Here is a 23,291-nt window from a genome sequence, read left to right as displayed (position 1 = left end):
GCTCACTTCCCGTTCCTCCACATGAATCCTTACTGTCTCTGCGAGTTTTTACACTCCTCCAGCAGAATAATCTGAGCGCCTCATAAGTCCTATCTTTAAAGCATGCACCGATCTATCAAAATGACTATGCTTAATTCTTTCGAACTCAACACAAGTCTAACTTGGTTCCTTCTTTATGTTTCTGAACCGCTGTCGATGCGCTTCTGGTACCAATTCATAAGCACTCAAAATAGCCTGTTTGACATCTGCATAAATCGCTCGACCCCTCACCTGACAGCACTGCAAATTCCTCACTAGCTCTGCCCATCAGTTTAGTCTGAACTACCATTACCCACAAGTTCTCAGACTACTCCACTTGCCTAGCCAATTTTTCAAATGAAATAAAAGCTTCAACATCTTAATCAAAATGTGGCAGAGTTTTGACGTATTTCTTTATGTCACTACCTTCGCTTTTAATCTCCATCCTATTAACTTGACTTTGCTGGCTAAGTCGCAACTTCAAGTTCAAATTCCCTTTCTCTTCCTCCTTTCTTCGCTCTTTTTTGCTCAGGAAAGAACCTTCTCTCTTTCCTCACCTTTGAACTCCATTTTTGTCAATTGTAATTTAGGTTTTTCTACCTCTACTGTACTTGTCTTTTTCTGTGACACACCCAATGTTTGATTAATTCTGTTACAATTTCAGCTTTACTTGTGTCCTTGGTTAAACCTAAACCTGACTTCTTTGCCAATCCTAAATGTATGGCCTTTTTCTTTCCTTCCAAACTTCCTTGGCAAATTTGAGAATCATCTTCAGGCCCCCGAATCATTTCTCTCACTTTTAATTGACTCAACCAGAAGGTCACCAAAATTAAACAAATCATCTCACCTACATTATTTAAAGATCTAGGACAGTAACCTGCAAGTGTTTAAATCTACTGGGCTTTTCACGTTCCCCGAATCTACTCAAATTTGTCCAAATCTCAGAATGGATCTGTCTAAACCTATTCAAATCACAAATCAGAGACCCAAACCGTTCAAATCTTGGCAATGAGCCCTCAAATCTGTTACAACACAGGGTAAACCCTCCTGCCAATTTAAACCAGAAATACAGTAAAGCTCACCTCACACCGTAATCTGCTAGATTTCGAAGGCAAAGAACTATCCCAAATACCAGTATTTAAAAAAATAAAATTGTTAATTTTTCTTTAAAGTCCAAAATAGAACATTTAACAACTATTTATAACTCCTTTCTGTTAAACTTATTCCTACCACCTCCCCACCCCCAAACTCTACAATACTAGTCCAATATATTACCTCAGATTTAGGGCAAAATTCAATTTCAAACCCAGTTGTCATCTTCAGATGTCGAAATATCTCTGTGGATTTCTCTAGGTTGGCTTTGGTGTTATGCTGCACAAATTTCTCATGGACAGGTATCTTTCAGAGAGCTATTCTGCTGGCTGTTATTTTGATGCTTGTCAGCTCTATGCTGTTCTCCCCCTAACTGTTCAAAATGTCTGATTTTATATCCCAAAACATTGGATCATTTCATTGGTTTGATGTCATCCAAAACAGTAAAGTTCAAATTCGGTTGGATTTTGGTATCTGGGACATTATTTAAACTGACTGGCAGAATTTGAATTTGTGTTGTACCATGGCAGCACAACTCCAGCTTCTGCGTCAACCAAATGATACACTTTTAAATCGTTCAGCACATTGCACCAGCCAGAAATTTCAGCTCCCTTAAAGGTACAGAACACATCTATAGCTTCGTAATAGTATCTACAGCTCGTTTTTTAAACAAAAAAAAAAAAAAATTCGGCCACACCTAAATTCTTAATTTTCTACTTGCTGTCATTAACTAGTTTACCAACTTACATGACTGATTCAATCACATTTAATCCTCCCTTGGAGTTAAATGACTTCATCTCAAATTCATACTTCCAAACAGATTTCCTACTCAGAATCAGGCCCTTGTATCACCTAAACTGATTTTTTTTCTGGACATATCAATGACCAAAAAAGTAAGACAGATAAAAAAGAAGACAGTGACAAAACATTCTGAAGAACACAAGATACAATAAAATGTTCATAGGTGCCTCTCTTACGCAACATACTGATAGCCTGAGCTGATACAATGCTCAATTCAATTCAAAGGAAGCCTTTTTCGCCAGGAAACAGAATTGAAGATCTCCAGAACACTTGTGGTCAACCTAATATGAAGCATTGTATAAGAGCTGATTACTGCAATGGCATGAATAAAACTTCAGATTTCCAGGATTCATACAAGAATCATGTACTTGACTTGCAGTAATAAAGTACAAAAACACTAGAAGCAGCCACTAACAGTTGGGTCTCCAAAGAACAACAAGATCACTGGACTTTGCCCTTGGCTTCAGAATCGCTGCAAAAACTTTGTATTTCTTCAACATCCAACAGATATTAATGGAAAATGGGAGAGTGAGCTTCCACAAACTAAAGGATGGCCTTGAGCTTGTTTCGGAGCAATACACAAGTTTCTTATGCTTAGGAAGAGCACAGCCATGTTTTCAGACAACCTCACTGCATAGGGAACCAGTGTTGAGGTAACACTTCATTTTACATTGTAATACCTGAACAAGTGCATAGAAAATTTTGAAGATCTGCTTTTGAATTAGGACAGAGTGGTCTGAAGGATCAGAGAGAAGTTGGACAAAACGATCTTTCATCATTGGCAAAAAGTGCTGCATAGCTGCCACCAATGGGCTTCGTTCCTCGGTTTTCTTGTACCTGTGTGTAAAATATGTAAAACTACCAGTCAAAAATAAAGCACAACACCAGAAATATATTCCTACATTTGAATTGCACATTCTATCATTTGACACAATTATATCAGTTCTTCTGGTAAGATAGACTTCGAGGCCAGTCTGACATTGCAGTCATTCTTGCAACCGATCAAAACACTTCAGTACACAGCACTCTACCAATCTTATAAATCTTTGGAGGTCAAGGGGCTATAAGTGTGGAAAATATTGGTGGAGGCAAGGATAAACAGCTTTTAGAACATAACTCAGATTTTAAACCAAGTATTATTTGGCTTGCTTTAGGTCATAATGCAAAGGCATAGGAAAACTGTTCAGGACCAAAAACACAAAGCACTTACTCGTAGTTCTTCACCAACTGATAGAGGCAGAGGAGGATCCCAAGCCAATAGGCACTGTTATCAGACTGCAGATAGTATCCAATTTTATCGACAACAGCTGGCCACCTGACTGGATAGTCATGTTTGATAATTTGGTTAATGCAAGTTGTGAGCTGTACCCTATAAAGACGAGACATCAGTTACTCAAAAACAAAATCAGGACAGTTCTATAAACCAAAATGTTTTTAAAATCATGTTATCAAAATGTAATGTCTAAAACTTCAACAGATACAAGATGCATTCACAAGTTAAAACCTGACTGAAGGTACAATATAGTCTAAATAACTGCGTTGAACTGGTCTAAGGACATCTATCATTTGATGTGCATCCTTCCCTTTTTCTTTCAGTAAAAACGTTTTCCATAAAAAAGTGACACGATGACTTAGTGGTTAGCACTCAGCCTCATGATGCCAGGGACCGAGGTTTGATTCCAGCCTCAGGGGAATGAGGAATCTGCACTTGCTCCCCACGTCTGCATGATTTTTCTCCGGGTGCTCCAGTTTCCTTCCACAATCCAAAGATATGCAGATAAGTGAACTGACCATGCTAAATTGCCCATAATGTGCAGGGATGTGTACGTTAGGTGTACTTCAAAATTGGAAAATGTAGGGTTATATGGTAGGGGAATGTGTCAGGGTGGGATACTCTTTGGAGGGTTAGTGTGGACTTGTTGGGTCAAATGGCCTACTACAACACGATATGGATTCTATGGTATTTATACAGGACCTGTTTCCCCCAAACACTTTTTGCATATTATCCAATTCAAACTTAACAGTCAGGATGCATGTGTAAACCTCACTGTTGACACCTTCTATCATGCGTTATCACAGCTAAGCTCAATGTGCACTCAAGAAATTTACACTTCACCCAGAAGGGTTACGGCAAAGTAATCAGAAGTACATTAATACCAAAGCAATTTAAGCCTTTCCCTTATCCAGAGGAAATGACTACAAATTACTTTTAAAAACAAAAACGAAACATGCAACGATCCACTTTGCAGACTTCAGGTTAAATCTAACACCCTACTTGTCTGTAAAGCCCAACTACAGCCTAAAAGATTTTTTTTTCCATCGGGTCAATTTATTGCATCCAACAGGGAAAAATATTTAATTCCACATATTGCTGTTTAAGACCACCTACATCATGGCAACACCCAGAGTTGTCCATCCAAAACAGGAAGCATCAGTAACATTTGCACCACAACACATTAATAGTACTGAAGTCGTGCGTGCCAGAACTTGCTGCGCCCGCACCTAAGCTTTTCCACAGTACAGTCACAACACTAGGATCTAAATGACCATGTGGAAAATTGCCTAGATATGTCCCGTACATAAAAAGTAGGACAAATCAAACCAAGCTAATTACCGCCCAGTCTACTCTTGTTCATCAACAGTGCTATCAAGCAGTACCTGTTCAGCAACAAACTAAGCGCTGCCTAGTTTGGGTTTCTCTGGGCTGACAAGTAACATTGGCATCATTCAAATGCCAGGCTATGACCATCACCAATAAGTGGCAATCCAATCGTCATTCCTTGACATTCAATGGTGTTACCATGGCTGAATTTTCCACCATCCGGCAGGGGGGCGGGGGCGGGGGGGGGGGGTGGTACCATTGACCAGAAAACTCAATTGAACTCGTCACAAACACACTGGCTACAATAACATCAGTTACTGTGGTGAGTAACTCACCTCTCAACTCCCCAAAATCTGTCCACCACCTACACTACAAGTCAAAAGCATGATAAAATACTCACTTGCCTAGATGGGAACAAGTTTGACATCATCCAGGATGAAGCATTCCACTCGGTTGGCACCACACCCACAAATAGCCACTCACTCTACCACCAACGCTCAGTCACTGCAGTGTGTACTAGCTCCAAGATGCACTGCAGAAAACCAAAGATGCTCACATAGCACCTCCCAAACCCATGACCACTTCCATCTAGAAGGATGAAGTCAGAAGATTCGCGCAAACACCATCACCTACAAGATTCCCTCCAAGCCATTCACCATCCAGACTTGGAAATATATTGCCATTTCTTCACCATCACTGGATCAAAATCCTAGAATTCCCCCAATAAGGGCACTGAGAGTCAACTTACAACATGTGGACTACAGTGGCTCAAGACAGTAGCTCACCACCACCTTCTCAAGGGCAACTAGAAATGGGCATCAAATGCTGGCCAACTAGTGAAGCCCATCACCCATGATGGTGTGAAGATGATCAGGACTGCAAGAGCACGAAAGTGCAAGGCAAGAGGAAATATGAATATTTAAACGGTAATGCAGAGGGGGAGCACTGGAGGAAGAAGCTTAGAAAGATATCTACCACACCAAACGTTTGATTATAGACTAATGGCATGAATGAAGTTGCCAGCAGTTAATAAGCCAGTATGTGACTGAACACTCAAAAGAATTCCATTTTTGATCACTTGAATGCACTAACCAATTTAACTTGTCAGAACAGCAAATTTAACTAACACTGGCCTAAATGTCACAAAGAGGATCTTGAAAGTGGAGGATACGTGAAAGAATAGCTATTTTCATAAAGTACTTGAAACAGATAATATGTAGACCAAAGAATTCAGCTTCACTGATACTTTTGCATGGTAGCAAACTGAAAGACAGGCACAGATAAAACTGTTTTGAGGAGGAAGAGAAAGGTCCAGGTTTTAACCAAAGAAAGAAAAAGAACACATGCAAGTTGATCACAGCTGATTTTGCAGACCATGCTGTAGTTGTTTACCAAACTTTAACAAAGATTTGCAAGAGCTTCCAGATGTTTTCTTAGCCTAGGTGAAAAGTACCTGAGAGGTCAAAGATTATGGAATTCAAGGATCCAGAACATGTTCACATTGTCTGCAAATAAAGGGAATGCTGCCTGTTGTGCTAATTTGAGAGATTTACTGGATATTCACCAGTCTTTGCAGTAGCATTTATAAGCAAACAACTCTTTCCTACTACAAACCTTATTAACTCGGGTGACTGAATGATAGCTTCTATTATGTTGTCACGGATGAACTGTTGATCTTCTTCTGGAATAGTAAATGGTGGTACATCACCTGATGTAGCTTCACGCTCAGCCCAGTACTGCGTTATCGTATTTTTCAAGTAAATTACACCTAAGAGAGAATTAAATGATAGAAACTTCTAAAATTAGTCACCAACATTGCTGGTGATTTACAATTCCGGCACTTTAATAGACAATTTGTGAACTATTTGCTGATTTGAATGACTCAACATTTGCACGCTCAAGGTGGTCTTTCGGTTTCAGTGAAAGAAAGGTACTTTAATTCCCAATTGTAATCACTGTTCAATTTATTTGACTTTAAGAATGAGAAAAACTTGCATTAATATAGAACTTTCAAAATCTCAGTACATTCTAAAATACGTCATGGCAAACACTTTTAAAACAGTGACAGTCACAGCAGCTGATTTACACAGAACAAGGCTCCATTATGAGAAGGAATACAAAGTTGAGAATGCAATTAAGATTTAACAAGGGTCATGTGAAGCAAAAACACTTCCATAAACATTTTGGCCCAAATGGTAATACATACCACTCTTAATGTTGTAAAATTCTACACAACATTAGTGTCTAAACGCAGGTTATGAGGGATACGCATTATTCAGAACCAAAATAACCACTCCCCTTCTCTCCATTCAATGGTGCTGAGGTATGTATGGATCCATCTGAGTCAGGAATTCAGCATCTCATTCAAAGGCCAGTTCTTAATGTGTCAACCTAGCTTAAATTGTTAAATCTTTGGAATGGAGCTTGGACCCACACTCTTTTGACTATGAAGCAACAGAAATACACTAATACATGGGGGAATGATGTGTGCGCGCACACTGTGAGATGCAGATTTAGAAACTGAAATGAAACAGTTTAACTCTTAAATAATATACTTCTGCATGGCAATGGACAAATTTTACTAAGCAGCAAACAAAGGTTAAGACATATTCAAAATTGGAACTTGATATTATTGCAGACATATTTCATAGGATTGCCCTGTACAGGGGATCTGACACCTACCCAAACAACAACTCTCTGCCTCCTGAAACAATTCAGTCTTAATATTGAGTGCAGAACCAGAGGCAGGAACCATCACTAAATTTTTTTTTAACCAGGTACAGAAATAGAAGAAAAACAAAACATAAGTGGGATTAAGAAAGCAAAACAAAGAAAACAGTTAAGAATGAAACTGCAAACTTAAAGCCATTTTGGTGCCAGGTAGTATATTAAAAATTATCACCTGTTAAAAAAATATACTTGGAATGGAATGAACAATCCCTAATTTTTCAGGTGTGCTAAATAGGTCTACACCATGCAAGAACTGAACTTCTATGCCATTCTATGGTCTTAAATATTATGTCTCCACCAGCTAGTATTATTAGAAAGCCTTGACAGAACAAGGCAACTTCTTGAATTCTGCCATTTACAACATATCGCCTGGTATTTCCTTGACAATGTACACATTAATAATAGTGAATAGTCTCAACATTAAAGTTGAGATCCTGCATTATGGGCCTGTTTGCTAAACAGCAGGCATCAGAACCTCATCACCTCAGGAGATCTCCCACCCACAGCTTCCAACCTCATAGTCCGGGAACCCCGCACTGCCTGGTTCTACCTCCATCCCAAGATCCACAAGCCTGATCTCCCTGGCCGACCCATTGTCTCAGCATGCTCCTGCCCCACTGAACTCATCTCTACCTACCTCGACACTGTCCTATCCACCCTAGTCCAGGAACTCCCCAATACGTTCGAGACACCACCCACGCCCTCCACTTCCTCCAATACTTCTGTCTTCCCGGTCCCCAACGCCTCATTTTCACCATGGATATCCAATCCCTCTACACCTCCATCTGCCATGACCAGGGCCTCCAAGCCCTCCGTTTTTTCCTCTCCAGACGTCCCCAACAGTACCCTTCCACCGACACACTCATTCGTTTGGCCGAACTGGTCCTCACCCTTAACAATTTCTCCTTTGAATCCTCCCACTTCCTCCAGACCAAAGGGGTAGCCATGGGCACAAGTATGGGCCCCAGCTATGCCTGTCTCTTTGTTGGCTATGCAGAGCAGTTGATCTTCCGTAATTACACCGGCACCATTCCCCACCTCTTCCTCCGCTACATTGATGACTGCATTGGCGCCACCTCGTGCTCCCGCGAGGAGGTTAAGCAATTCATCAACTTCACCAACACATTCCACCCTGACCTTAAATTTACCTGGACCATCTGACACCTCCCTCCCCTTCCTGAACCTCTCCCTCTCCATTAGTGACGACCGACTTGACACTCACATTTTTTACAAACCCACCGACTCCCACAGCTATCTGGATTACACCTCTTCCCACCCCATCTCTTGCAAAAATGCCATCCTGTATTCCCAATTCCTCCGCCTCCGCCGTATCTGCTCCCAGGAGAACCAGTTCCACCATAGAACACACCAGATGGCCTCCTTCTTTAAAGACCGCAATTTCCCTTCCCACGTGGTTAAAGATGCCCTCCAACGCATCTCGTCCACATCCCGCACCTCCGCCCTCAGACCCCATCCCTCCAACCGTAACAAGGACAGAACGCCCCTGGTGCTCACCTTCCACCCTACCAACCTTCGTATAAACCAAATCATCCGCCGACATTTCCACCAAAAAGACCCCACCACCAGGGATATATTTCCCTCCCCACCCCTTTCCGCCTTCCGCAAAGACCGTTCCCTCTGTGACTACCTGGTCAGGTCCACGCCCCCCCCTCCCATCCTGGCACTTTCCCCTGCCACCGCAGGAACTGTAAAACCTGTGCCCACACCTCCTCCCTCACCTCTATCCAAGGCCCTAAAGGAGCCTTCCACATCCAAAGTTTTACCTGCACATACGCTAATATCATTTATTGTATCCGTTGCTCCCGATGCGGTCTCCTCTACATTGGGGAGACTAGGCGCCTCCTAGCAGAGCGCTTTAGGGAACATCTCCGAGACACCCGCACCAATCAACCAAACCGCCCCATGGCCCAACATTTCAACTCCCCCTGCCGAGGACATGGAGGTCCTGGGCCTCCTTCACCGCCGCTCCCTCACCACCAGACGCCTGGAGGAGGAACGCCTCATCTTCCTCCTTGGAACACTTCAACCCCAGGGCATCAATGTGGACTTCAACAGCTTCCTCATTTCCCCTTCCCCCACCTCATCCTAGTTTCAAACTTCCAGCCCACACTGTCCCCTTGATCTGTCCAGACTTGTCCGACCTGCCTAGCTCCTTTTCCACCTATCCACTCCACACTCTCCTCCCTGACCTATCACCTTCATCTCCTCCCCGACTCACCTATTGTACTCTATGCTACTTTCTCCCCACCCCCACCCTCCTCTAGTTTATCTCTCCACGTTTCAAGCTCTCTGCCTTTATTCCTGATGAAGGGCTTTTGCCCGAAACGTCGATTTTGCTGCTCGTCGGATGCTGCCTGAATTGCTGTGCTCTTCCAGCACCACTGATCCAGAATCTGGTTTCCAGCATCTGCAGTCATTGTTTTTACCATCAGAATTATATAGCAAGCTTCTAAAAGAATATAGAACTTCCAATACGAAATCATATTTGGCTCTTGCTAGCAGCAGCAGTAAGAAATATGAAATACCCTAAAATTTCTTTATGAAAAGGAATTGTAAGTATTATGAATACTAAAAAAGCAACTTGCTTATAAGAATCCAAAAACATTAAACTGAATAAGCCCGCTTTTCTGTTCTATAGAACAGAAAATTCTTCAATTTCAACTGACAATCCTTAATTAAATACTTTAATATTCTAGACAGCAAGTGAAATATTAATAATTCAAAATTCCATGCACATCTGACTGCTCTACAGTTAAACAGGGGAACTGAACTTTTTTTTAAACATTTAAAAGTCAACCAAGAACAATCTCAGGGACAAATGCAATCCCGAGTTAACACTTTGCAGGCCAGTTAGTCTTCAAAAAAAGTTTATAGAGCTACACCAGAACATTAAGAATGAATAGGAACCAACATCAGCTGTGGTGAAAACAGTTGTCTCTCGATAAAGGTCAAAATAAAACATGCAAGACTCTTATAACAAGAGCACTGTATCCTCAAATATACATAGGTGCTCACATCTATCCTGATGTATCAATTCAAAAAGTCACAGGGCAAACAAACTGCAACAGGAGAGCAAACCGGCTTTCAAGTTTAAACTGAGGTTTATTTTAAAAACTGTGGTGTGTTTGACCGGAGAGAGCAATTGAAATAGGTTTGTGCCTCTAATTGGTTCGCAGTTTCAACTGGTTCTTGTACCAGCTTCACTTGTAAGTAAGCCCTCAATTCCTGATCAACTGCACATTTCAGAAATCCACAACCAAACAGAGTTCACAATAATAATCAAATTCCTTGCCGTGAAATAATGCAGCCAGCCTGATAAATTATTTTCAAAAACAGTTCTCGCATTGCAGTCCAGTATCTTTTTAAAAAAAAATAAAAAGACAGTCTTTACAGCAGATCCAATCTATTGCACAAATTATTACAAAATCATAAAATGGTTACAATGCAGGAGACCATTTGGTTGTCATGGCTTGGGTAGATTGCTGACGGGAGCTATTCACAATGCCATCCTGCAGCCCACTCCCACCTGATCTGAACACATTATCAAGACAATTGATCAGAGATCCACAAGTGCTGAGATCAGTTCCAGTAGCCTGGACTTGGTGGTCAGCAGAGAAGTAACAATGCTTGCTGCCAACCTTGGAAGGTAGTTGCCCACAAGATCCGAATCTCAGGTAAAAGGAGAAGAGTGTGCCATAAAACTTGTTTAAATCTGGTGCCAAGTCAGAGAGAATGCCAACTGTACAGCAAGCGATGCTATCAAACTGACATGCAGCTAAACACAAAGTATTAACAAACAGAAAACCAAAAAGGTCAAAGGCGTGTAAACGTTCTTCAGATAGGAATACAATTGATTGTTGATCTTCTAGCTTCTATCTTAAAATCACTATTAAAAATCTTAGCAAAACTTGAAATTTGGTAAATAAAACTAGTTTTTCAGGATCAGTGTGTTTGCAATAGTTACGAATTTTACGTTCCTTTAAAATTCCTGTTACACCTCATTTGACAAAATTTTTTCATGGTTTTATTTTAGAGGGGCTACTAGCAGCACAAAAGGGTCCAATCTATTCATTTCCCACTGATAATAATTGGAGGGGGGGCTCAGAATCACTAACAATTGCAGAATGATTGTGCTTATATGTACATCAAGGCACGTAACATTTTTTCCAATTGCTGTTCTTGAGATTAAAGGACTTTTGACATTCACTTTCAGAGGAATATCTTTCTAAACTAATTCATAAATTAGGTGATACAGTCACGAGTAATATCTTCAATGGGGTATTTGGACTTGCACAGGAGCAATATTCAACAAATTCATATCTAAAATCAGCTGTCCATTAAACAGTCACAAGAAAGCATTAATTTTGGTTTTACAAAATCACAATACGTAAATTGGCATAAGACACCCAACATAAGCTGGCAGCAAAACCTTCTTTCAAGAGAACTGACATTCCTACACAGGAAAAAAATCTTAAACCCACTTTTGACATACTGCGAGATCAGAGTTAATGCATACCCATCACATATGTACAAAGCTCAAAGAATCTAACCAGGTAGTTACCTTTTTTAGTGCAACTCAGATTTAAACAATGGTTGAATAAGGATCACTGAACTCAAAAGGTTAACTCTAATTTCCCTCCATAGATGCTGTCAGACCTACTGAGTTTCTCCTGCAATTTTTGTTTTTGTCATATTACATTGCTCCTAAACACAGAATTACCGCACACTTTGGATTCTTAGGTAGTGTAATTTCACTTTACTTGAAAATCACAAACAAGTTCACTTGAGATATACTAATAACTTGCAGTTAGAGAGAAACTATATACAGATCTTTAGTCTAGCATGCTGCTAGTTGAACTCATGGGTTTGGTCATATAATGTTAGCCTGGTCCTTGATTGCATGCACTGAAATGAAGAAAATGTAAATTTAATTGTAATAACATTATTTATACCAGAATAAGACTTGCAAAATTTAAGTTGAGAGTCTGTGTAACACACAGGTAGTTTGACAATCCTTCAAGCTCTCCTGATGGTATTCGTGATTTGTGTGTATGTTGTTTGCTTACATGTTGTAAGAGTGTTGGACTGTTGTGATGATCCTCCATAACTTCATTACCCAAGAGTATGCTCAAGGCACATTTTGGTGTACTGTGCAATTACTGGGGATAGTTTCTGTTTCTCCACTGTAGGACCTAGGCTCAATTCACAAATGGGATATTTCTGTGGGCAGCCAGCTTCCTTTAATAGACATGATTCCAACTTTGTCCTACACAAATTAAACCATTCTACATCTCAATGGAAGTAATGTACCATCTTCACTCTCCCTTGTTTCTCAAACAGCTTGTCCTGTACTTTTTAAAAACCTGGGCAGATTGTCTAATCTTGCTTTCCAAACATTAACCTAAGGAGGCAAATTCATGCCCTGAGGTGGTGTTGTCAGGTGTAGCATATCAATACAAAGATTCCTTTTGTCTCCTTATACTTCATTAGCACTTCAACAGTGCAAACCATGGGCTGGAATAGTGTGGTGAAATGGCCACAATGTGTCCTATTTGACACACATGTCAAAAAGTTCTGCTTGTATTCAATGGCTTATGTCACATATGACCCTTTCAGATGTCCTTATTGTTATCATCCTTTCATCCTGATAATTGGTAACCTGCATAAAAATCACTGCCATATATGGTAAATGAATCTGTTGTGATTTTGAACCAGGTGACTGATTATACCTTTGAAGGTGTTGGAGATTCTGTGTGTGGTTGGTGATAACATTATTGATCCCTGGCCAATACCACACCAGCAATCTTCTACAGTCTGTCAATATGTCCTTGATGCAGCTGCAACAACGTTCCTTGAAGGACTTGAGACTAGCATTGTTATCCTTTCAAAGACTATGCCTTTTGAGACAACTAGTTCATTTCTGTTTGATTGGCCAAAAACATGTGTCTGGCAACCCTTACATTAAGTCAGGCTATCCTTCTATGACGGAATTTGCATTATGCTTTCATTAGTTGATTAGCTATTTCTTCCTGAAGTTGGTCACATTTGAGCTGACAAAAATTAAATCAAAACGATTTAAAGCATGCCATCCACCTCAAAATCGTCGATTTGCAAGTCCACTGAAATTTTAGAGAAGAAAGTGAGGGCTGCATATGCTGGAGATCAGAGCTGAAAATGTGTTGCTGGAAAAGCGCAGGTCAGGCAGCATCCAAGGAACAGGAGAATCGACGTTTCGGGCATAAGCCCTTCTTCAGGAATGAGGAAAGTGTGTCCAGCAGGCTAAGATAAAAGGTAGGGAGGAGGGACTTGGGGGAGGGCCTTTGGAAATGCGATAGGTGGAGGGAGGTCAAGGTGAGGGTGATAGGCCAGAGTGGGGTGGGGGCGGAGAGGTCAGGAAGAAGATTGCAGGTTAGGAAGGCGGTGCTGAGTTCGAGGGATTTGACTGAGACAAGGTGGGGGGAGGGGAAATGAGGAAACTGGAGAAATCGGAGTTCATCCCTTGTGGTTGGAGGGTTCCCAGGCAGAAGATGAGGCGCTCTTCCTCCAACCGTCGTGTTGCCATGGTCTGGCGATGGAGGAGTCCAAGGACCTGCATGTCCTTGGTGGAGTGGGAGAGGGAGCTAAAGTGTTGGGCTACGGGGTGGTTGGGTTGGTTGGTCCAGGTGTCCCAGAGGTGTTCTCCGAAACGTTCCGCAACTAGACGGCCTGTCTCCCCAATATAGAGGAGGCCACATCGGGTGCAGCGGATGCAATAGATGATGGGTGTGGAGGTGCAGGTGAATTTGTGGCGGATATGGAAGTGTCCCTTGGGGCCTTGGAGGGAAGTAAGGGGAGGAGGTGTGGGCGCACGTTTTGCAAAAGTGGGCCTACTTTTGCAAAACTTGTTTCCACCATTAGGGAGTGTTACTTTTGGTCTTTCTCTTTGATTTTTCCCATGACCGTAATATTGGCAGCAATACATTGACTAGGAGAAAGTGATGACTGCAGGTGCTGGAGATCAGAGCTGAAAATGTGTTCCTGAAGAAGGGCTCATGCCCGAAACGTCGATTCTCCTGCTCCTAGGATGCTGCCTGACCTGCGGCGCTTTTCCAGCAACACATTTTCAGCAATACATTGACATCAATATATATTTTCTCTAATTCTGCCATAGCCTGCTGGAACAAATCCTGACTAGCAGATAAACCAAAAGTGTGTCTTTGGAAGCAAAATTTTCCAAATGGTATTCTGAAAGTAGAGATTTCTTGAGATTCTTTTGCCAAGTGAACTGACCAATATCTATGCCTAGCACCCAGGTTGGCAAAGGATTTGGTTCTTGTAAATCCTCAATTCTAACTTTTAGAATTTTGAGAGAGCATCTGTTTAGAGAAAAGTTGAATTGTTGACACCAAACATGCCTTAATTGTGTTATCTTACTTTTGCATGCACACACATGTAATAGAACTGCACCAGTCTGACGTACATGACAGATAATGTTATAGCATTCTGGATCATCCTGCTCACTCTTCCATTTCTTTCACGTGCGATCACTGAACTTTGGGAAAAGTTGCATGATGGAATTGAAGTCTTTGAAAATTCCCATGGTATTGAATCTCTCTGGATATATTTCTTGTAAGCTCTGGATCAACTTATCCAAGTATCCCTGGTCTCTTCCAATATCAGTATTTTAGGAGATATCCATGAATGATCACAATGTTGATTTCTGTACAAGCAGGTAACCTTGCTATTGTTGGTTCATACATACAAGTAAAGTAATTGTGGTTTCCATGTATTTCATTGTCAGCAAATCTTACCTTTGCTCCTTCTGGTTATAGCTCATGCTTTTTGTTCCATGCATCTTTTTCTTTTTGCTTACGAATAGTATCAGGGGCTGTCCTGACACCCAGTTTGCAAAGACTTGCCACCCACATGGACCATCAATCTGGCTAGCTCACAATTAAGTACTCACTTAGGTTTGCATTACTTGGGTCCATGTATATATTTATTCAACTACTACATTGCTTCATGCCTGTCTGAGCTTTTCTCCCCCTGTCTTCAAATTCTCATCATTACCCTTTTTTTAAAAAAGGACACACTGTTTATCACACTGTATTCTTGCATTGTATTGTTCCCCTAACACAGCATAATAACACTCATACTGGGATGGTAAATAGTGCCAATTCAATTTACTTTTACATCTCCACCAGGCTTACTCAGGAGATAACTTCCAGTTAGAGTGTAACACATACTTAGTTTTCTATGCTGCTACTTGGACTCCTCATGGCTGCTGGCAATAGAGTCATCTGGTCCTGGATTATTAACACATACAGTTCGAGCACATACAGTAACGAGTGTTCATTCCAATAGTGTCCACTACATTTCTCCCTACCATTATCGTAGATCCTTAATATATGCAATCCCAACCTAGAGAATCGACATTCCATTGTAATCCTCAGTAGTTAAAATTTTCCTGGTTCCCAGTCAGAGTACTATTTTATTGAGAAGCTTGAAATGGTTCTCTCTCGTGAATTCAACCTACTTCCCACCCACTTCCCACCTTCAGTCAGCTCTCTACTCCTTCAACACCACATTTATCCAGCACCTCTTCCTTTTATTCCTACAAAGTACAAGATCGCATACTATTTAATATCACTTCACTTTGGATATTCAATTCACATCCAAAAAGTCAATTCTGGAGTTTTGGTCAAAAAAAAACTCATTTTTCATATGCCTCATTGCAGGTTACCACTGAATTTTGCACAAAATATTTAAACCCCTTACACTTGATACTGGTGAAGTCAAACACTGATGCAAATCCATTTAATAGAATCACTCAGACATAACACTGGAAGCAGCTGTTCAGCACCTTGTATACTTTTGACTCCATTTGGCTAATTTCGGGGAGAGGGTTAAGCAGGGCCAATAGTAACTCTGCAACATTCAGGAGAACGATGGGGGATGGATTTCAGCCTCAAATTTTACTCAATTAAAAAAAATTGATACTCTACATTTCTTCATGGAATGACTGAACGATGCAGGGAAGTCTCAGACCTGTGTTTTAACAGGACTAAAACTGACTAGATAAATTACAATGTTTGTTAAATGAGCGAGATCCCAATTTTCACTACGTACACTAAAAAATGAAGATGTGCAAAGCTAAGTTCTTACACAACAGGGTCAAGACTTAGACCTGAAGGTGATTGTCAAGAAAACATTTTAAACGCAACATTCTGTTCTTTTCAATTTTAGCTAAATGCCAGCAATTTTCTTCATTAACTTGGTCACTTTCTGGTCCCCAGAAGTCAACTCTAGTGCATCACATCTCAGACAATTCTAGCACCCACAAATCAACTGTTAAGTGGTTGGGAGCCAACTTGTGTGTGTCATTTTGTAATGTACTCAGACATGGTCATGATTGGAGTACATTGTTCCCCTTCCTGTTTCAACAGTTCAGAAAGAGGTGTCAAAGAATCTCACACTGTTAGAAAGTTGAGAGCTTGTTTTGAAAGTAGCCACCAACTCAAAAGTGGACAACTGTAGACAAAGAAACTTAAAGTAATATTTTTCAACTGAAAATGCTGAGACAGATTTGAGAGAAAAAAGTAAAATGACATAATTAGAACAGAAACTGAAAAAACTAAGTGGGCTGGCAAAAGGTAGAGGCCAAATTATAATACTTAAATATTTTGGTATCATTTTGCCAGTTAAATGTTTATACTAAAACAAAGCTGTAATTGATAGTTACTAGCTAAATTATCACCCTGATTTCAACTTAGTCTATTTTCTAGACTTGCATCCCGCTGGATTAAAAAAAGAAACATCACCAGGGATAGTTTCCATTTTTTTCTCTCACTTCCCCCTCCACCAACTCTTACATATTTTGAAAGGGCAGGACGTTTACTTACATCTTCATACTTCCAAATTATTTATTAATCATATCAATGCGCCAACATGCAGAATTAAATCTGGCAAATAGTGACATTACATCAAAAAGAACATCACCTAGAAACAATATACTAGCATCTAGCAACTATATATATATTCAGCCACATATATGGAATGTGTAATTCAAGATCTGCTTTGTACAATGTTGAGACAATCACTTACCTGCTTGCCTCACAGGCAAGTCCAGTTGGTCTGACATTGTAATTTGAAGCAGAGTTGATACAAACGTAACAGCCTTGTTGGCCTGTAATGTACACAGATAAAAAATCTATTAAATGTGTATTCAGGTGACAGCTGCTTTAAACATTTAAATACAGGTTACAGTTCCGTATTAAGGCAAGGAATCAGTGCTGAAAAACATTTCAAGTGATCATCTGATGTCAAAAAGTGCCCCTACCATGCCTCGATACAACACAAAGCTATACATATTCTGATTTGGAGGTAGCGGTGTTGGACTGGGGTGTATAAAATTAAAAATCAACATCAGGTTATAGTCCAACAGGTTTATTTGGAAGTAGTAGCTTTCTGAGCGCTGCTCCTTCAGCAGGACAACCTGATGAAGGAGCAGTGCTTCAAAAGTTAGTGCTCCCAAATAAACCTGTTGTGGACTATAACCCGAGTGCTGTGCGATTTTTAAACTTTGTACTCTTTTTTGGTTCATCTTGTAATATGCCAGAATCTTAAAACATAGCAATTCAATATCAGCATTCTTCTCCCTCCAACTTTCAGGTATGATGTTGCTTAATATAGCTGAGGCAACTCACTGCTGAAAGTTGTACAATTATGGAGTCAGAGTCATATATATGGAAACAGACCAGTCAGCCTAACTTGTCCACACTGACCAGACATCCCAATCTGATTTAGTCCCATTTGTCAGCATTTAACCAAGACCCCTCTAAACTGTTTCCATTCATATACCCACCCAGATGCCTGCAAATGTTGAAATCGTACTTATCTCCTCCACTTCCCCTGGCAGTTCTCCTTACGCGTAGAGTCTGTATTAAGTTACCCTTCAAGTCCTTTTTAAATCTTTGTTCTCACCTTAAATCTATGTCCTCTATTTTTGGACTCTCCACTCAAAGAAAAAGACTCTGGTTCTTCACCCCATCCATGCTCCTTCAGTTTATAAGCCTCAATAAGATCATCTGTCAGCCTCCAACACACCAAGGGAAGAAGTCTCTGCTTATTCAGCTTCTCTCTAACACAAACTCTCCAGTCCCACCTGCATCCTTGTAAATCGTTTCTGCACCCTGTCAAGTTTAACAGCATCCTTCTTATAGAAGGGCACAAGAATTGTACACAGTATTTTAAAAGTGGCCTCACCCATGTCTTGAACAACCTCAAGATAATGTCGCAATTCCTACAGTCAATGCATTGACCAATAAAGGCAAGCAAACCAAACACCTTCTTCATTATCCTATGTACCTGCGAGTCCACTTTCAAGGAACTATGCACTTGCACTCCTAGGTCTCTGTTTGGCAACAGCCCCCAGGACCCTACCATTATTTGTACAAGTTCTACCCTGGTTTGCCTTACCAAAATACAACACCTAATTTATCTAATTTAAACTACTCGGCCACCCCTCAGCCCACCTGATGAATACAGAGAATCTACTTCACTGTCCACTACACTACCAATTTTGATGTCACCTGCAAACTTACTAACCATGCCTCCTAAATTCACCTCCAAATTAATTACATAAATAACAAAACAACCAGTGGACTCAGCATTGATCTGTGCAGCACATCACTGATCCAATCCAAAAAGCAACCTCTACTTCCACTGTCTCCTACCTTCAAGAGAGTTTTGCATCCAATTGGCGGGCTCCCCATAGATTCCATGTGATCCAGCTTACCAACCGGTCTACTATGCTGAATCTTGTCAAACACTTTACATACAAATTCCTTACCGAGATCTAGACTAATATTGCGTTCATTTCACACAGGACTTCCAATCCATAGTGACTTCCACTGCTAAGTTACTTCCATCCCATCAGTTTATTTTGCAATGAACATTTCAAGGAATGAAAGAACAGCATGCAGCACTTAACAATCCAAGTTAAATGCTTGATTTCTCTCAATCTAGTGGCACTTTCTTCTGTACAAAATGTTAGAAACAAACTCGAAGTGTTGGCAGTTGTACTTCCAGACTTTTTTTTAAACTTTCTTGCCTAAAAATGTGCTAATCCTGGTTAGAGAATGCTTACAACAATCTGATCTCATGCAATATCAAGTGTTCATTAATTTTATATCAACATTAGCAAACTACTCAACATTGGACATTCTAGTTAAGCCAAAACCTATCTTCAGATGCTAACCAACTTTGCAGAAGGGGTTTTGGACTGTAAATGGTAAGAAGGTCATCAGTATTCACTTAAGTAGTATAATGATTGAGACAAGCCAGATCAAGACAAAATGAATCTAAAAGCAAACTACAAGAGATTGGAGATGAAGTAAAAAAAATGCTAAAATCACATCAGCCAGCACCTGTGCAGAAAGGTGCTGACTCTTCACAAGCCTGAAAAATTGAGACATGGAGAAGCAGATTAATACAAATAGAAATACATTGAATAGACAAATTGTAAATGCATAACCACAGTCATATGAATCTTAAGAGAAATAAGAATCTTGGAAAACCTGATGAAGGAGCAGCACTCTGAAAGCTAGTGCTTCCAAATAAACCTGTTGGACTATAACCTGGTGTTGAGATTTTTAACTTCATTCAGCCCAGTCCAACACTGGCACCCCCAAATCATGAAAAGGCTGAAAGGCATACTGGAATTTGGTTTGTCAAAGACAACATAACTAAATATGAACTTGCTAAAATCAATCTCCAAACAATATTTTATTTTTAGAAGTTTAATCCTTAACATAATTCTTTCAAAATGTACTTTCAGTACATCCGTAGTCATGGATGATAACTGTAAGAATACAGTTGGATTACATTAGAAAATGGTGGGTGGAGACAGATTTGTCATTTTCAATTTAAGGTACACTGCAGCTTGTCTAGTTCCTTGAGTAGCTACTTCCATTTCAGTCCCATATGCATACAGTAATCATGAGTACTAATGACCAAAATACTTAGTCTTGAGAAGTTAAATTACTGTCACATATGAAAATTAGGATGGTGTTTTGAGGGCCTGCTGCAGCTAATTTGCTATCATGGAATCTTTTTTACTGACTAAGTCAAATGGTTCTTAAGAGCTGGAGAAGTTGGTGAATCATGTATCACTGCCTTCCTAAATATACTATGGAAAAATAAAGGCAGCAATACCCACATGTGCCATCATATATAATTCGACAAATGTTTCTACTGATTCATGCTTTGACATAGGACATGAAAATGCTATACTTCCTGTCCTAGATTCTCAGAAGATTTTTTTTTGCATATTTTGATCTTACTGGTTCGTGAAACTAGTAGAGTAGCTATATAATGTGAAAATACTTTTCAGAAATCAATGGTAGAAATCAAATTACAATTGTTCCAGAAAAGAGACCCCATTCTGTTTTGTCTTGCATTTTCCAGAAAATAACATGGGTGAAATGGTTAACCTAAGTCCGGCCTGAAATCAATACGACTCTGAATACTCAATCGGATGCATAATAGGGTGGAGAATGAAATTAGGACTCAGTGCTCTTAAATTGAGATTAAGTAATTTAGCAAAAACTAAATGCAGTATTATTTAAGCCAACCAAGTGTGCTTCCCAACAGGTTCCAGCAAATACTTCACTCAAAAATGTGACATGATATGCTGGGATCTAGTTTAATATAATCCTTTTTTTCAAAAAACTTGAATCAAGGTATAGGCGGGATGGTAAAAATTGAGAGGAAAGGAAAAAATTCCAAGACTCCTATCCCAGTCACCACAGAAAGGAAATACCATCTGGTGCTTATAGGCTCACTGTCAAGGTTCATACAAATACTAGTTAAGTTTATCACACCTGCTCGCTGATCCTCATGAAAAATATTGATACTCCATGATACAATGTACCAGCATTATCTATTAAGGCTTCAATTGTAGAACAGCTGCTTGGACAAGTACCAAAAGAGGATAGCATCAACTCTGACAGTATAAAACACTGCAGTGTTCAGTGATTTGTAACTAGGTGTATTAGTCAGGGGTAAAGGGAGGAAAATGGGGCAGGGGAATAGGTCTGGGTGGGTTGCTCTTGAGGGGGTCAGCGTTGACTTGTTGGGCCAAACGGCCTGTCTCCACGCTGTAGGGATTCTATGATTGATTGATTGAAAACACCCTTAGGAAGGAATGGAGAAAAGTAGCAAAGAGAGCAAAAAGGATATCTGCAAAAATGTCCCAGCTTTCCTAAGTTTATTAGAACTCAGTGCATTGATAACAATAGACATGTGAATGAGGGCCTCTGGAAAACTGCCCTTCATTACATAAAAAATGTTACCAGGCACAAAACAAATCTGCTGGCATAGTTAACACTATCAAGTTGGGGGTTTATTAAAAAAATAAATTGAATTCTGAAATCCAGCATGCTCAAGTGCAGTAGCAAAACATACAGGAAATAGTTTGAGACAAATTAATAGTCGCATTCTCAACCAGGTCTACACAAAATAGATTTTCCATTTGACCTAGCCCCTTCCATAGAGTCTGCGATACTCGTGCCAACATTATGGCTGAGGACTAACACTTGTAAATCAATGCAGGTCATATCAAGTTCCAGGCATCACTTACTCGCAAGCGGAGGGAATCAAACTCTATACCCTCTTGTCAAATACGATTTTGCAATAGTTAAAGCGAAACAAAAATGAGGTTGAAGAGAAAGGGGTGAGAATTTAAGATATAAACATTAAAATATGCTTAAAAATAGACTTTGAACTTTGAGAAAAGAACATTACTTGGACACGAGTCACAATTGCATTACAAGTTAGGACGATGAGGGTTCTGCTTCCTATGGCCCAAGGGTGAACACTGTACCCGCATTCTCACTCTGCGCACATCACAAAGTTCGCAAACCACTTGATACAAGAACAAGAAAAGCTCGACATGACTCGCCTGGCATAGATACAACCTGTAGCGAACACATTAACTAGCAGTCTAACGTGACGAGTCAGGAGAAAGTAATAATCGGAGTCTGAGGGGTAGAGGTCATTATATTGGCTCCAAGAACATTGAGAACCTTTGCGTGCGATGAGAAACGCAAAACATTGTAACACGTCCGCTGGCAGCAGGCGGCCCTGGAGCGGACACGGTGCTAAAGGCGAGGCCAGGCCCGGCTGCCAGCGGCCCCCAGCTTGGAGATTTCACTCTTGGACGCGCGCCGACACCTCCAGGGGCCTGAGCTGCAATTAATTCTGTTACCTCGTTGAGCTGTCGCTCGGCCGCCTCCCTAAGCGCAGGGTCCATGGTACCCCTCAGGGCCTCGATAATTTTAGTTGGATCCATTGGAAGTTTCTCAGCCGCACTCTCGGAGAAAATCGACGTTTGGTTAAAAATAAGAAGTCTGGTCGTTTCCCCTTCCCTCAATTTATTTTTGAATTATATAACCGAGTCTGGTGGTTGCTGGGCCGCCTCTCAGCTAGCGGCCGATGCGCACATGGAAGCTGCGCTTCAACAGCCGCCGGCGCCAAAGGAAGAGCGTCGACCTCCGATGCCGGATACACCAGCGCAAGGCTTCCCGTCATCAGCCGGGCCGAGCCAACCCTCTCACCAACTTCCGCTTCCGCCAACCATCACGCAGTCACTGCCTGCCTGCGCGGGGCCACCTGGGGAATGTAGTTTCCCTCCCCCTCGCTCCCTGGTCCAAAATGGGAATTAGGCGGAAGTGGGCCGTGCAGATGCTGGAGATGAGAGTCAAGATTAGAGTGGTGCTGGAAAAATACAGCAGGTCAGGCAGCATCCGAGGAACAGGAAAATCGACGTTTCGGGCAAAAGTCCTTCAAGAGGAACTCCTAATGAAGGACATTTGCCCGAAACGTTGATTTTCCTACTGCTCTGATGCTGCCTGAGCTGTTGTGCTTTTCCAGTACAACTCTAATCTTGACCAAAATGGGAATTGTCATCTCCAAGTCGCAGTTCCCCTGCAGACTTGTTACTATTTTCATTTCATTGACTTGATCCTGTCTGGGTCAATACAGTCTG

At 40.8% G+C, this 23,291-nt stretch overlaps 1 protein-coding gene across 1 annotated transcript in view; it reads right to left on the bottom strand.

The window, feature by feature from the left end:
- The window catches only part of ipo7 (importin 7), a 59,363-nt gene extending 36,569 nt beyond the window's left edge, over positions 1 to 22,794 (bottom strand). The window contains exons 1-5 of the mRNA XM_043705890.2: positions 22,512 to 22,794; positions 17,348 to 17,429; positions 6,128 to 6,281; positions 3,122 to 3,280; positions 2,592 to 2,748 (exon numbers count right to left, since the gene is read on the bottom strand). Of these exons, the coding sequence (XP_043561825.1) occupies positions 2,592 to 2,748; positions 3,122 to 3,280; positions 6,128 to 6,281; positions 17,348 to 17,429; positions 22,512 to 22,595 (636 nt within the window). The 5' untranslated portion in view covers positions 22,596 to 22,794. The remainder of the gene's footprint in view (positions 1 to 2,591; positions 2,749 to 3,121; positions 3,281 to 6,127; positions 6,282 to 17,347; positions 17,430 to 22,511) is intronic.
- Positions 22,795 to 23,291: the final 497 nt, after the last annotated feature.

The sequence above is a fragment of the Chiloscyllium plagiosum genome, unplaced genomic scaffold, assembly GCF_037043375.1.
Source record: "Chiloscyllium plagiosum isolate Xiang-an unplaced genomic scaffold, Cpla_swu_hap1 HiC_scaffold_18, whole genome shotgun sequence".
In the NCBI taxonomy this organism is placed as follows: Eukaryota; Metazoa; Chordata; class Chondrichthyes; order Orectolobiformes; family Hemiscylliidae; genus Chiloscyllium; species Chiloscyllium plagiosum.
This window is presented reverse-complemented; position numbering and strand designations above follow the sequence as displayed.